Source organism: Seriola aureovittata, chromosome 15, assembly GCF_021018895.1.
Source record: "Seriola aureovittata isolate HTS-2021-v1 ecotype China chromosome 15, ASM2101889v1, whole genome shotgun sequence".
Taxonomy (NCBI): Eukaryota; Metazoa; Chordata; class Actinopteri; order Carangiformes; family Carangidae; genus Seriola; species Seriola aureovittata.
Window position 1 is genome coordinate 18813736 of NC_079378.1, and position 12508 is coordinate 18826243.

The 12508-nt window shown below is 38.8% G+C and overlaps 2 protein-coding genes and 1 non-coding gene across 5 annotated transcripts; all 3 read left to right on the top strand.

Annotated features, from left to right (window-relative positions):
* The first annotated feature begins 533 nt into the window (after nt 1–533).
* LOC130182178 (cytotoxic and regulatory T-cell molecule) lies at nt 534–7165 on the top strand. 3 transcript variants are annotated; one of them, XM_056396854.1, is made up of 10 exons: nt 534–633; nt 1952–2092; nt 2238–2390; nt 2577–2696; nt 3426–3581; nt 4078–4359; nt 5417–5485; nt 5667–5816; nt 6083–6184; nt 6848–7165. In XM_056396854.1, exons 1-10 carry the CDS (start codon nt 588–590, stop codon nt 7009–7011), a joined length of 1383 nt encoding a protein of 460 aa, XP_056252829.1. In that variant the 5' UTR covers nt 534–587; the 3' UTR covers nt 7012–7165. The 3 variants fall into 3 exon arrangements, with proteins under 3 accessions (XP_056252829.1, XP_056252831.1, XP_056252830.1); XM_056396856.1 differs by having other exon boundaries at nt 6098–6184; XM_056396855.1 differs by having other exon boundaries at nt 4081–4359.
* A 676-nt stretch (nt 7166–7841) lies between these two features.
* Nucleotides 7842–12508, top strand: LOC130182177 (heat shock cognate 71 kDa protein). The gene is made up of 9 exons (XM_056396853.1): nt 7842–7978; nt 9096–9305; nt 9721–9926; nt 10021–10173; nt 10291–10846; nt 11010–11212; nt 11399–11597; nt 11695–11927; nt 12054–12508. The coding sequence occupies exons 2-9, from the start codon at nt 9101–9103 to the stop codon at nt 12249–12251; spliced, it is 1953 nt and encodes a 650-aa protein (XP_056252828.1). The 5' UTR covers nt 7842–7978; nt 9096–9100; the 3' UTR covers nt 12252–12508.
* LOC130183093 (small nucleolar RNA SNORD14) lies at nt 9558–9650 on the top strand. The gene has a single exon (XR_008829778.1). It is a non-coding gene; the product is annotated as a small nucleolar RNA SNORD14 (small nucleolar RNA).

Genomic DNA, 12508 nt, shown 5'->3' on the forward strand with positions numbered 1-12508 from the left:
GTCATTTTCTCTTATCAGTTACATATTCAGCCTGAAAGTGAACAGCTGCATAGGTTATATGACAATACCAAAGTACAGACAACAGATGGAGTTTCAAGGTTTACTTCCATGTTACAGTATGTAGCCAATACAAAGTACAACTTTAATGTAACATTTGTACAGAGAGATTAAAAAGAGGAAATGACAGAGCCTGCTTTTATGTCCCATAGTCCAGCAGTGAAAAATGACAGTGGTGGTGAATGATTTTTGTCATGAAAATTGTTAATTACAGACACTGAATATTGAACTATTAAATTATCTTTTTCATTAAATCACTAAAAATGTTTGTTGGGTGGTATTAATAGAACATTCAGTGGGATGAAATACTTAAATCTTAGAAACAGGAATTTATATGTGTATGAATCCTGATCTATTAAACTTTTGCTTCTACTTTTACTGTAGGTATTTTGTGAGAAAACCTTAAACTGAAAACTCTGTGGAAACCACAGAGCTGTGATGTCATGGAAGGTCCCTCAGTAGAGTACAAGTAGACCAAGTAATGAGGAAATGCAACAGTACGAAACTGTGATTGCTACTGAGCAACAGAGATGGAACTAAAGCTGCAACTGATCGTCTTTGTGCTACTTATACAGGGTGAGTCCTTTACTTTCAGTGCTTGTTGACTAGCATACGTTAAAATGAAAAGTAGAAAATGCTGAAATCTGAAAACTGACCTTTTAAAAACAGCAGACGAACTCACTGGAAGTGATGATTTGGCTTCTGAATTCTTCACTTATGGCAGTTACAATCGTCATCTTTCTATGATAGTGTGTGATATTTTAAATTTTGGTGGTTACTGGTAAATACAAATTGTGAAACCTCTGACAAATCAAATGGTTGTATGTATCAACAGTAATAAGCATTGTTATCTGAGCTCAGGCTTTCTAAGACATAATATTTGTAAACTTCATCTGTAAAGATTTTGATTTAGTCATTAGTAGCCAACCTATGGCTCTCATTCAGTGTTCTCTTGTATCATTTTATTATATTTTATGCCCCATTCTAGTACAATATGTATCTATGTGTGCATGTTTATATATGGGTATATATTACATATCACCATCCTTTTATGTGATGCTTATATTTACATTGTATCGTCTGTGGAATGAATGGAAATTCTTCATAAATCAGGCTGTAAAAATGAAAAAAAAAATCTAAAACTCATTGACTAGAATCTAGAGAAAACTTTTAAAATCATGTGGCTGTACATTAAAGATTATGTATAAATCTATGTAATTTTCACACATTGTTTTCTAATGTTCAGTTAAGATACTGTCATTTCTAACACACCACCTAAGTGGGTGATAAAAGTGTAGATGACCTCAGATTCTTCAAGCCCACTGCCCTTGTGGCTGGTGTCAGCATGCCCCCACAAATGTGTTTTCCAAACACCTTGTCATAGGAAAGGAGAAGCATCTGAAGCCCCTGTGAACAACCCACAGCAAATGTATACTTTCCCTCAGCATGAAGAGACTGACCACATCACTTCCTGTCATAACAGAAATACATTAGATGTAGAATGGGGGTGGGGGGTGGGGGTGGGTATTTGTTGCGGGGGGCTGGTTCTTTTGCAGCAGCAATACAATGAAGAACAGTTCACACCACCTCCACACACACACAAACACGCATATGCACATACATTCACACTGAAAAACACACACACACACAGTCCCAGGCCACAGAGAAATAGATGAGTCAAACTGTGAGAAACAGGATCAGGGTCAAGACACCTCTGTGTGCGGGGGAAAGAAACTTTCACTGCTCTTCACTTGCTTTTTTAAATCCAGCAGATTGTTGTTCATTATTTTACGAAATTTTACATGTATTATCAAACTGAGATGGTGTGGAAATTACTCTGCACTGTCACTGTAAATTTTCTTTAAAAACATGTTCCCTGTTTATTTAATTACAGTTTCTCTTGCGCTATGGCAGCGTATGACTGTGAAGAAAGGTCAGACACTCAACTTAAGCTGTCCCATTACTAATGCTCACAAGACCAATGTGGACTGGAAAAACCCACAGGGATTCCTTATGTTCTTCAATCACAATAAAGGTGAGCAAATCCTGAGCTCCAATCACAGCAAGAAATGTATTAGCAACATAAACTAGCTGCTGTTTGGGCCAAAATTGCAAGAATCTCTCAGAATTTTGCTTTAAAGATATTAAACATCTTTTTCTTTTCTCTCACTTGTTTCCAGCTTTGAAGGACAAACGCTACAGAATCAACAAACTGTCTGTCTCAGAATTTGCCATCAGTATTTCCAATGTCACCTTCAAAGATGGAGGGAACTACACATGCTCTCAGTATGGCGACCACACAACAGAGAAGCAAGTGGAGGTGACCGTGTTGGGTGAGTATAATGTTACAATTTCAGATTATATTATTGCTGAAGCCACCAAAGAAACAGTAGGACTTTGACAATAGTTTAGTAAATTTACAACCTTAACCATGACTCACCATGGCTGTTATATTGTTGGCTGGGTGAGCAATTCACTGCAATACACTGTAATAACATCGGCTGTTGATTCTTTTAAAGGTCTTCCCAAAATGACAGTAACAAGGCATGAAGGAATGTTTGTCATAAAATGCACTGCTGAGGCGAACCACCATCCATCCCAGATCTCCTGGAAACTTGACCATGGGCCGGAAATTTTTGGTATGTTGTTAATAACTTAAATTGTGAGCTCACAATAAATAGAAAAATTACTACATTGTAATTAAGAAGTGAACCAAAGTGGACCATAGAAGGTAACACAACATGATCACCTGCCAGCTTTAGCTGTGTATTTGTGGTGCTGCAGCTTGTGCGTTGTTATTCTGAGGGGTCTTTCATATAGCACTGTGAATAGCACAACTGTTGCGAGAGAAGAAACGGACAGTGTGACCCTTTATGTTTCATTTTATCAAATGTTTTTGTTTATAATTTGATGCACACATATGAACAGAAATAGCAGGTGTACTTGAACACTTCACTGTTTTTGAACAACCAGCTTTTTTATACTGGTCACTGCACTTTTGTAGTCATAGCAAAAGTAGACTCAGCATCCACAGAGTGGGCTCATCTCTTGATGACACTACCTACCAGTAACATGAATCATTGGTGGGGTGGCAGATGTTATTTCAAGCCCTGATAAATTAAATATAAATTCCTTTTTAAATGTGCTTTAATGGTATAACTTCATACTCTTACAAACATGTAAACTTATTCCTATTCATCTTTTTTGTTTCATTTTTAATGCCATAGCTGAGTAATTAAAGCTCTTTGGAAAGTATAAGCCTTTATTTTGATCATAGGTCCCAACCATGTCATATTAAGATGGATTTGTGAGGTGGATTGGTATATCTGCTTATCAGTGAGTACTAATGACAACTGTCCATTCCACAGCAAATGCCCAGATCCATCATGAAGATAAAAAATACATCACTACAGATATGTTACATGTTCAGTCAGTGGAGAACAGAGTCACTGTGAAATGCCTTGTTCGCCATCCAGCCCTGCTCTCACATCCTCTGATGAACTTTGTCAAAATTGGACGCGACAGTGAGTATAAACAGAAACTTACCTGCTCCTATTTTAGCGACTTTAACTTTAGAGAAGCATATTGTATCAACAGTCTATTTAAAATATTCACTACCAGAGAAAATGATTAGACTGAATGAATAGTAATACTAAATGAATGAGATTTGTTTACTTTAAAGTACTTCTGCATAAAGAGAGATATTGAGGAACAGTAAAAGAGTAGTTGTGTCGTCACAGAACAGGGAAAGCACTGGAGAAGGTTTTTTCCTCATGTGAATCTCCATGACACTGTCCACATCACAAGACTGTGAAAGTTGACCGACCCAAGAAAACAGCCCCATGTCATTTCCTCTTTCTGTGTATTGTAAATAGTCTGGTTTCCTGTATTCTAATTGAAAAAAACAGATGTGTTTTTTTACAGATTGTATTGTCAGCATGACTTTTCACTTGATTTTCCTAGAATTAATTTGAATGATGTTTCTGCTTATTAATGATGTAAACCTTGTCTCTGTGACAGCAGCAAAATTCCACCGCACAACTACGACCAGTTCGCCCACAACTCAGCCTCAAGTGTCAAAAGGGGTGCTGGGAACAACAACCAGCTGGTTCAGATATGGCAGAACGACAGTGTACCTCTCAACCAGAGGTGTGAATGGGGCTTCATCAGAGAGCTCTACCAAGTTATCAGCTGTTCCCTCCAATCACCCTTTTTCCTCCAATGAGCCAAAGACAGTTACAGCCTCCACTAGGTTTCCTGTGGACCCTGTTACATCCTCAAACTCACATCTCAGTGCTAGTGGTGAGTGTAAGACTGTTTTCATTTGCATATTGTATATTTAAGTGAAGAATATTCCTTATCAGATGACATATGCAGAGGTGTGAGGAACACAAAAGAAACACCCATGAAGAAACAGAATAAAAAAGTTCTTTTCATGTGATATGACAAAATAAATGTCACATCTGTTCAAATTGTATGGAATTTATTAAGATGTACAGTACTGAAAAAATGAAAGTCGCCTCTACACTGTGAGTAATGCTGTGGATAAATTAACCTTAAAAGGGTCTAACTCATCCTACAGCTGTAATTTCTTGCTTTAAATGTATAGCACCTTACACAAACTGTTGGCCTGTGGGATGGAAACTACAGATATCTCAGGTTTCACATTGCGTTTATATTGGTTGCTTAACCCACACTGCAGTTGTGATACCACTAAGTTCCTGTGACGGAAGTCTAAGACTGTAGTGTGACATTCAGTTGCAGATGTATTCATATATTCTGAAGATGGAACTGTGAGTCTCTTTGTAGGTTATGAGCTTTTCTGTAATAAATACAGAGCATTAGCAAAGATTTTTCCTTAAATATTTGAACCCAAAGAACAGTTTGTTAGAGATAAACCAATATTGATAGAAGAAAATTACACAGGACTCTACAGCTCCCAACTTCTGAAATGACATTCAGTTCATCTGCTTGGCTTAATTCAAAACAGAAACTATTTTCTTTAAAAGAACCTCCTTTTCTGCCTCCTATTTTTTCTTGAGGTTTATTTACTAAAATGTGTTTATTTGTGCTCAACAGGGTGAGGAGTAACACCATTAGTAATGCTCAAGCTCAACAGTGTAATTTAGTGTACAAATATCAAGTGTATTGTAAAGTCATACATTAAAATTATAAATGTATATATATATATATACATATATATAAAATTATATTTGACTACTGTGATGCCATCTAGTGGTAATTCTGAAAAACTACAACTGGGTTGTTCACATTTAGAAAACAGGGTTGACTGAGGCTGCAGCAGCTTTTTTAAGTCTGTTTTAATTATTCTGTCTTCCTTCTTCATTATTGCTTAAAGGCTGGACATCTGTGTCTGAGACAACAGAGGAGATCATATCCAGTAACAGTACGGAGAGAAACAGAACAGGTAATTACACACTGTTAACAGCACTGGTGTCTGCACGGTTGACACTAACATTCAGTGCCTCTGATGGGAAACTGAATATGAGAAAACTTTCTTCTCTCATGCAAATAATAAACATATGTAATAGTTTTTAAATGTGATTAAGGTTTTGGTGAACAACGACCAACATTCTGTCCAATTCCAGGGACCATTAATGACACAAGGATGCAGACAGAGGTTGAAGGAAGTTCATCATTACTCGTCTTCCTGGTGACATGCCTGATCTTCGGTCTTCTTGTTGTGGTCATTTTTTTTGCCATCAAGCTGAGGAGAGCACACATCACCTGGAAGAGAGGTAAGCAGATCATATTCCCTGTTTATGTAATCACACTGACGATATCAGACTGAAGCTACTGTTAATTTGAACTTTAGTCAGGACAGGGCCATAAATGTATGAGGCAAGTCCTTTGTCCCAGTTTTATTCTAGCTTCTGCTTTGTGTGTGTCCAGAAATATTAATAAAATATAATATAATATAAATTATGCTTATTGTGGGCATGTAGTTACACCATAAAGCCTTGCAATTTCCTTTTGAAATGTATTTTTAAGAAACATATGATAGTTTTTATTGTCACAGAGAATGAAGAATCGGATCCATCAGAGGAGAGCAGTAAGTCAAAATCTAGCCATGAGGAGAGGAACTCCCAAGGACAGAGACGAAGAGGTACTCAGCACTATGTTTAAAACTTCTGAACAGAAATGCAGAAATTTGTGCTGGCAGAGACTGTAACTGCAAAGATTTGAATTCCTCCTGCTCCAATTACATGTGTTGTGAATTAAAATATGGGTAATTTACAGAAATCTTGTGCTGGTTTGAAAATGAATGTGATAATTAGCTCTTAAAACGTGACTAGGTGGAGAGTGTTTACTCACTGCTGGGAAAAGACATGTTCTTTACTTGCCACTCTAGGAATATAGGTCCCTTGTGCCCAGATTAACATATGCGAAAGCTGAATTAAGGAAACCAATCAGGAATTATAAATCTTATCCAATATAATTCTATAGCCTAAATTCAAACATTTAATTCTATTAAAAAAGCCTATATTATAAAACTTATAATTGACACAAAGTAAAGTACAGTGGTGCCTTGGGGAATATGGGCTCTTTACTGTAGTATTTGAGTTCACATGTGTTGACCTATCATTCATTTTCAAACCACTGCAAATAATTTCAAACCAGGCACTGAATTTAACATGACAAATTCAGCTTCATGTATCTCAAACCCAATCTTTGCTGACTCCTCAGAAACTGGGTTGGTGTATAAAGAAGTGACCTGTTTCCGCAATGAATCACTGATTGTGACATGCTCTCTCTCTCTCTCTCTCAGGGCTCTTCAACATGGCATTCACAAAGTATGTTGTTGAAGAACCAACAGGGATAACTTCGGTGATAAACACAGGAGCAATGGCAGCATCAGAGAATGTATATAAAGAGCAGACTTCTCAACCTCAAACTTCAGCCAAATGTGATATCAAGGAGACAGAGCTATAATAATCAGAAAAAGCTAATGAGTTTTTTTTACTGTGCTTGTAAAAGAGTGTTTACACAGTAAGGAATGTGGTAACATTGTTATAACTGTACTGTAATGTATAAATACTGTATAGATTTTTATATTAATCAATAAATTATATTTTGCTAAAACCTACTGTTTGAACATGGATGATGTTTGATGGAAATATTGTTTTTCCATATTATCTGTATCTTTGGTGACTTTTTTTCATAAAGTGGCATCATGTGATGTGACATCCCAAGAATCATTCATATAGGTAACATGTAGTGTAACATACTCTACGGATTTATCAGATGATGTGTCCCACTAAAGGCCTATTAGCTACATATATTGAGACTGGGTACAAAAGCTATCCCTAATAAAATACAGTGGTTGAAAAAACACTAATCATAATGTCAGGAAATATTCACTACTTGAAAACTACAATACGGAATAAGAAGGAGAAAACAATAATTTCTACATATTCTTTCCATTTTTTTCTTTCAGTTTTCAATAATCGGTCGCTACATCCTGTCCAACCACTCATGGGTTTTACTTTTAATTTCTCAACAATTCCCATAATAGATTAAGAGTATAAGCTATATAAATATATAAACATAAATGCATTTTATGGATATACAATCTCAGGATTGTTTCTCTAACTTTATAATCTCTATCTCATATCTTCGGGTTACTGTCTTGAGCCATGCGGTCATTCACAGTGATTATGAAATACAGATAATAAAACAGGAAGTAGGTTGGACCGTCAAAGCGTCAGCCAAGACCCATTGGTGGGTCGTTGAGGAAAGGCTCAAGGACGAGACCTGTGATTGGCTGCTTTGCCGGTGATATATAAGGTTCAGCGATCCCTCTGTCTTCCTTTTCCTTCTCATACCGGCAAGGACAAGTCAACCTCGCCGCTGTCCATCCCAACACAACACCTACAGTCATCCACGGTTCAACAATTCGGTAAGTTATTCTTGGATAAATCTTAAATAACATACAGTCTAGTTAAACTTCCTTTATTCGTTTCTTTCAAGGGCGGCAGTAGCCTTGATATTTTGCTCATTCACTGTCGCCTTTTTTCTTTCTTTTTTTTTTTTTTTTACAGAAAATATATTAATCATTAAATTACCGGTGCTGAACTGAAATTATTAACGATGCAGAGGATTGATTCGTTTGCTTGCACTAGGGCTGTAGTCATGAGTTCAGTGGTTGCATTAGCTACCGTTAGCATCTTAGCCGAGTTGAGAGGGTGGGGGAAGGGACGTTCGAGAATGTTCTTGAACAGCTAGTGTCAAGGTAGTGTGAATGAACAGACTTCCGGTTGTTTTTCAGAACAAAACCTTTGTTCGTCGCCAAGCGCCTTAATTTCATTTACTGATGAGGTCTGTTGCAGTTTGGTCTGTTTTGTATGATTTTTAGCACATCCAGGGTAATGATTTTTACATTTTAGTTGTTAGCCAATTTCCGGTCTGAAATCAGTCTTTGGGAAACTTGACTCGTCATTCTCACACGGCCGGAACTAGCGCTATGCTTCACAATGCGGAATTTTTTCCCATAAGTAAATTAGCTCAATAAAGGCTTGTTTGCTAGTAAGTGTAGAGGTTTAAATGACTTTAAATTTTTTATATATATATATATATATATATATATAGCTAAGTTATGGCTATTTGGCAAATAAATTACATCATCTAGACAGTGTCTTAAATATGTTAAAATGCAGAAGAATTGTTTAGATCCACTATACAGTTTGAAATGTGCTAAATTGGTTAACATTACTGGACTTTATTTCTATTACCAATGGTGCCAAGGCTGTTGCTTAATTATAGCTCTTAACTGCTAACTTTTTGTTTGAACTTGTCACTACTGGGTATTGGAACACTTTTTCTAAAACACTACTTCCCTATAGCTATACAGCTACTTAACTTTTTTTTTTTTTTTTTTTTTTTCCATATTTCAGTATTAAATTGTTTCTGTCCTTCACTGTTGTGGGCAGAAACCGTTTTGGCAGGTGCAGATTTTCAGATGTAATCCATGAGATTAACAAACTAATACCTCCTTTGTTTTTTTTTTTTTCTTAAAGGAAACATGTCTAAGGGACCAGCAGTTGGTATCGATCTTGGGACCACCTACTCCTGTGTTGGTGTGTTCCAGCATGGCAAAGTTGAAATCATTGCCAATGACCAGGGCAACAGGACCACACCCAGCTATGTGGCCTTCACAGATAGTGAGAGGCTAATTGGAGATGCAGCCAAGAATCAGGTTGCCATGAACCCCACCAACACAGTTTTTGGTAAGAATAAAGTTGTTGTTTTTTTTTTTTTGTTTTGTTTTTTTAGTATTGAGCTTGTGGTCTTGGGTCATTCTTGTCTCTCTCTCATCTGCTGAGGGAAGAACCTCAAAATTCAATCCAACCCAACCATCTTATTGCAAAGTGACTGGCACCTCTCTCAAAGGACAACGTTTTTCCTGTGCACTTGAGGCAAGAATGATACAAGACTGACATAATGTCTAGTGGTCCTAAGTGACCCAAATGAAGAATTTATCACTGTGATGACGATTTTCCTGCCATTCGTAGTTTCCACCAGAGGTTGAAAGACCAAAGATGGCCCAAATCCTTCCTTGGATGTCTGAGTGATCTTCTTAATGGAAGCCCACATTGTAGCAGATTTCTTAAGAGTTTTAATAAACAAAAACTGTCTTTGCAGATGCCAAAAGACTGATTGGCCGCCGGTTTGATGACACAGTTGTGCAGTCAGACATGAAGCACTGGCCATTTAATGTCATCAATGACAACACTCGTCCCAAGGTTCAGGTTGAGTACAAGGGTGAGTCCAAGTCCTTCTACCCAGAAGAGATCTCTTCCATGGTGCTGACAAAGATGAAGGAGATTGCTGAAGCCTACCTCGGAAAAGTACGTTATGTGGCACAGCTTTGAAAACAAAAGTACAAAACCTTCAAGCTTTGCTATGAATTCTAGTAATGTTTGACTTGTCATTTCTTTTCAGACTGTCAACAATGCTGTAATTACAGTGCCAGCCTACTTCAATGACTCCCAGCGCCAGGCCACTAAGGATGCTGGCACAATCTCTGGTCTCAATGTTTTGCGAATCATCAATGAACCAACTGCCGCTGCCATTGCCTACGGGTTGGACAAAAAGGTAAATCAAACTTGAAACAACTGCAATTATACTTGAATGATGCTAATTGTATGTAAATTTGGGTAGTTCATCATAATTTAGTAGCTTTGAAAAATGTTAACTCTAATTTTATTTCAGGTTGGGTCAGAGAGGAATGTTCTCATCTTTGATCTTGGTGGTGGCACTTTTGATGTGTCCATCTTGACCATCGAGGATGGTATCTTTGAGGTCAAGTCTACTGCTGGAGACACTCATCTTGGCGGGGAAGATTTTGACAACCGTATGGTCAACCATTTCATCGCAGAGTTCAAACGCAAGTACAAGAAGGACATCAGTGACAATAAGAGAGCTGTCCGCCGTCTGCGCACCGCTTGTGAGAGGGCAAAGCGCACACTGTCTTCCAGCACCCAGGCCAGCATTGAAATTGACTCTCTGTATGAGGGAGTTGATTTCTACACCTCCATCACCAGGGCTCGTTTTGAGGAGCTCAATGCAGACCTCTTCCGTGGCACTTTGGACCCCGTTGAGAAGTCTCTCCGTGATGCCAAGATGGATAAAGGGCAGATTCATGACATTGTGTTGGTTGGTGGCTCCACCCGTATCCCCAAGATCCAGAAGTTGCTCCAGGACTTCTTCAATGGAAAGGAGCTCAACAAGAGTATCAATCCAGATGAAGCTGTGGCCTATGGAGCTGGTAAGTGCTGTCAGCCAAATGATGCACACATAATTTTATTCTTGTCTCCCAACTGCTCAGAGTGAGATCAACAAATCTTTAGTAACTGGCGATCACGGCTGCTCATGACCTATACATGAGTTTCTAACTTGAGGTCTAACTGTTGCTTATTTTGTCTTTACAGCTGTCCAGGCTGCCATCCTGTCTGGTGACAAGTCAGAAAATGTGCAAGACCTGCTGCTTCTGGATGTCACCCCTCTGTCCCTGGGTATTGAGACAGCTGGAGGTGTCATGACTGTCTTGATCAAACGTAACACCACCATTCCTACCAAGCAGACCCAGACCTTCACCACCTACTCTGACAACCAGCCTGGTGTGCTCATCCAGGTAGGCACATCATGCCTGTCTCATTGTTTCACACTGGCATTTATTCTTGCCATTTGTAGTTTCCACCAGAGATCACAAAACCAACGATGGTCCAGACCTCCCTTGGATGTCTGAGCAAAATAGAGTTGGCAGAATTGTAGACCAATAATTTCATAATGGTCTGTTAACCCTGCATTCTTCCAACAGGTTTATGAGGGTGAGCGTGCTATGACCAGGGACAACAACCTGCTGGGTAAATTTGAGCTTACAGGCATCCCTCCTGCTCCTCGTGGTGTTCCCCAGATTGAAGTGACATTTGATATTGATGCCAATGGCATTATGAATGTCTCTGCTGTCGACAAGAGCACCGGAAAGGAGAACAAGATCACCATCACCAACGACAAGGGTATAAACAGGATAAAAATTCAGCTTAACTCAAATATAGCTGCAGTGTTGTACAAACAGCAGGTGATTAAATGCTAATCTTGCCTCTTTTATGACAGGTCGTCTGAGCAAGGAGGACATTGAACGCATGGTCCAGGAAGCTGAGAAGTACAAGGCAGAGGATGACGTTCAGCGTGACAAGGTGTCTGCTAAGAACGGCCTGGAGTCGTATGCTTTCAACATGAAGTCAACTGTGGAGGATGAGAAGCTTGCTGGCAAGATCGCTGATGATGACAAGCAGAAGATCTTGGACAAGTGCAATGAGGTCATCAGCTGGCTTGACAAGAACCAGGTGAGGATTGTTGATCAGTGAAAGTGTGTCTGTGTATATACACACTCTCTGACTCACACACACACACACACACACACACACACTCACTCACATTTGTATGAACACTGACATTTTCTTGTTTTGCAGACTGCTGAGAGGGATGAGTATGAGCATCAACAGAAGGAGCTGGAGAAGGTGTGCAACCCCATCATCACCAAACTGTACCAGAGTGCTGGTGGCATGCCTGGCGGTATGCCAGAGGGCATGCCTGGTGGCTTCCCTGGAGCTGGTGGTGCTGCTCCTGGTGGTGGATCCTCTGGACCAACTATTGAGGAGGTTGACTAAACATTTCATTTAATCATTTCAGCTACCTCTGAGATGTTTGTTTTGTTTTTTTTAAGAAGGTAACCCTCTTATAGCAGTTACAACAAGCTAAAGAGTGCAATTTAACAAAGTAAAAATAGGGTTCAGGGATCATACTTGCATCATTTGTGACAACTGGGAACAGCTTGTAGTTGGTAAATTGATGGTTCGTTCACATGTCAAGTGTTTTGTATTCTGAGATGTCACTGCCTTGACAATAAAAGTCTTGTAACCCTCTG

Bases quoted from the DNA above. Each gene is read 5' to 3' on its own strand.
- LOC130182178 (XM_056396854.1), top strand. From the start codon at position 588: ATGGAACTAAAGCTGCAACTGATCGTCTTTGTGCTACTTATACAGG. The intron at 4,360-5,416 runs GTGAGTGTAAGA...TATTGCTTAAAG, and splicing joins CTCACATCTCAGTGCTAGTG to GCTGGACATCTGTGTCTGAG. The intron at 5,817-6,082 runs GTAAGCAGATCA...AACATATGATAG, and splicing joins ACACATCACCTGGAAGAGAG to TTTTTATTGTCACAGAGAAT.
- LOC130182177 (XM_056396853.1), top strand. From the start codon at position 9,101: ATGTCTAAGGGACCAGCAGTTGGTATCGATCTTGGGACCACCTACTCC. The intron at 9,306-9,720 runs GTAAGAATAAAG...CTGTCTTTGCAG, and splicing joins CCCCACCAACACAGTTTTTG to ATGCCAAAAGACTGATTGGC. The intron at 10,847-11,009 runs GTAAGTGCTGTC...TTGTCTTTACAG, and splicing joins AGCTGTGGCCTATGGAGCTG to CTGTCCAGGCTGCCATCCTG.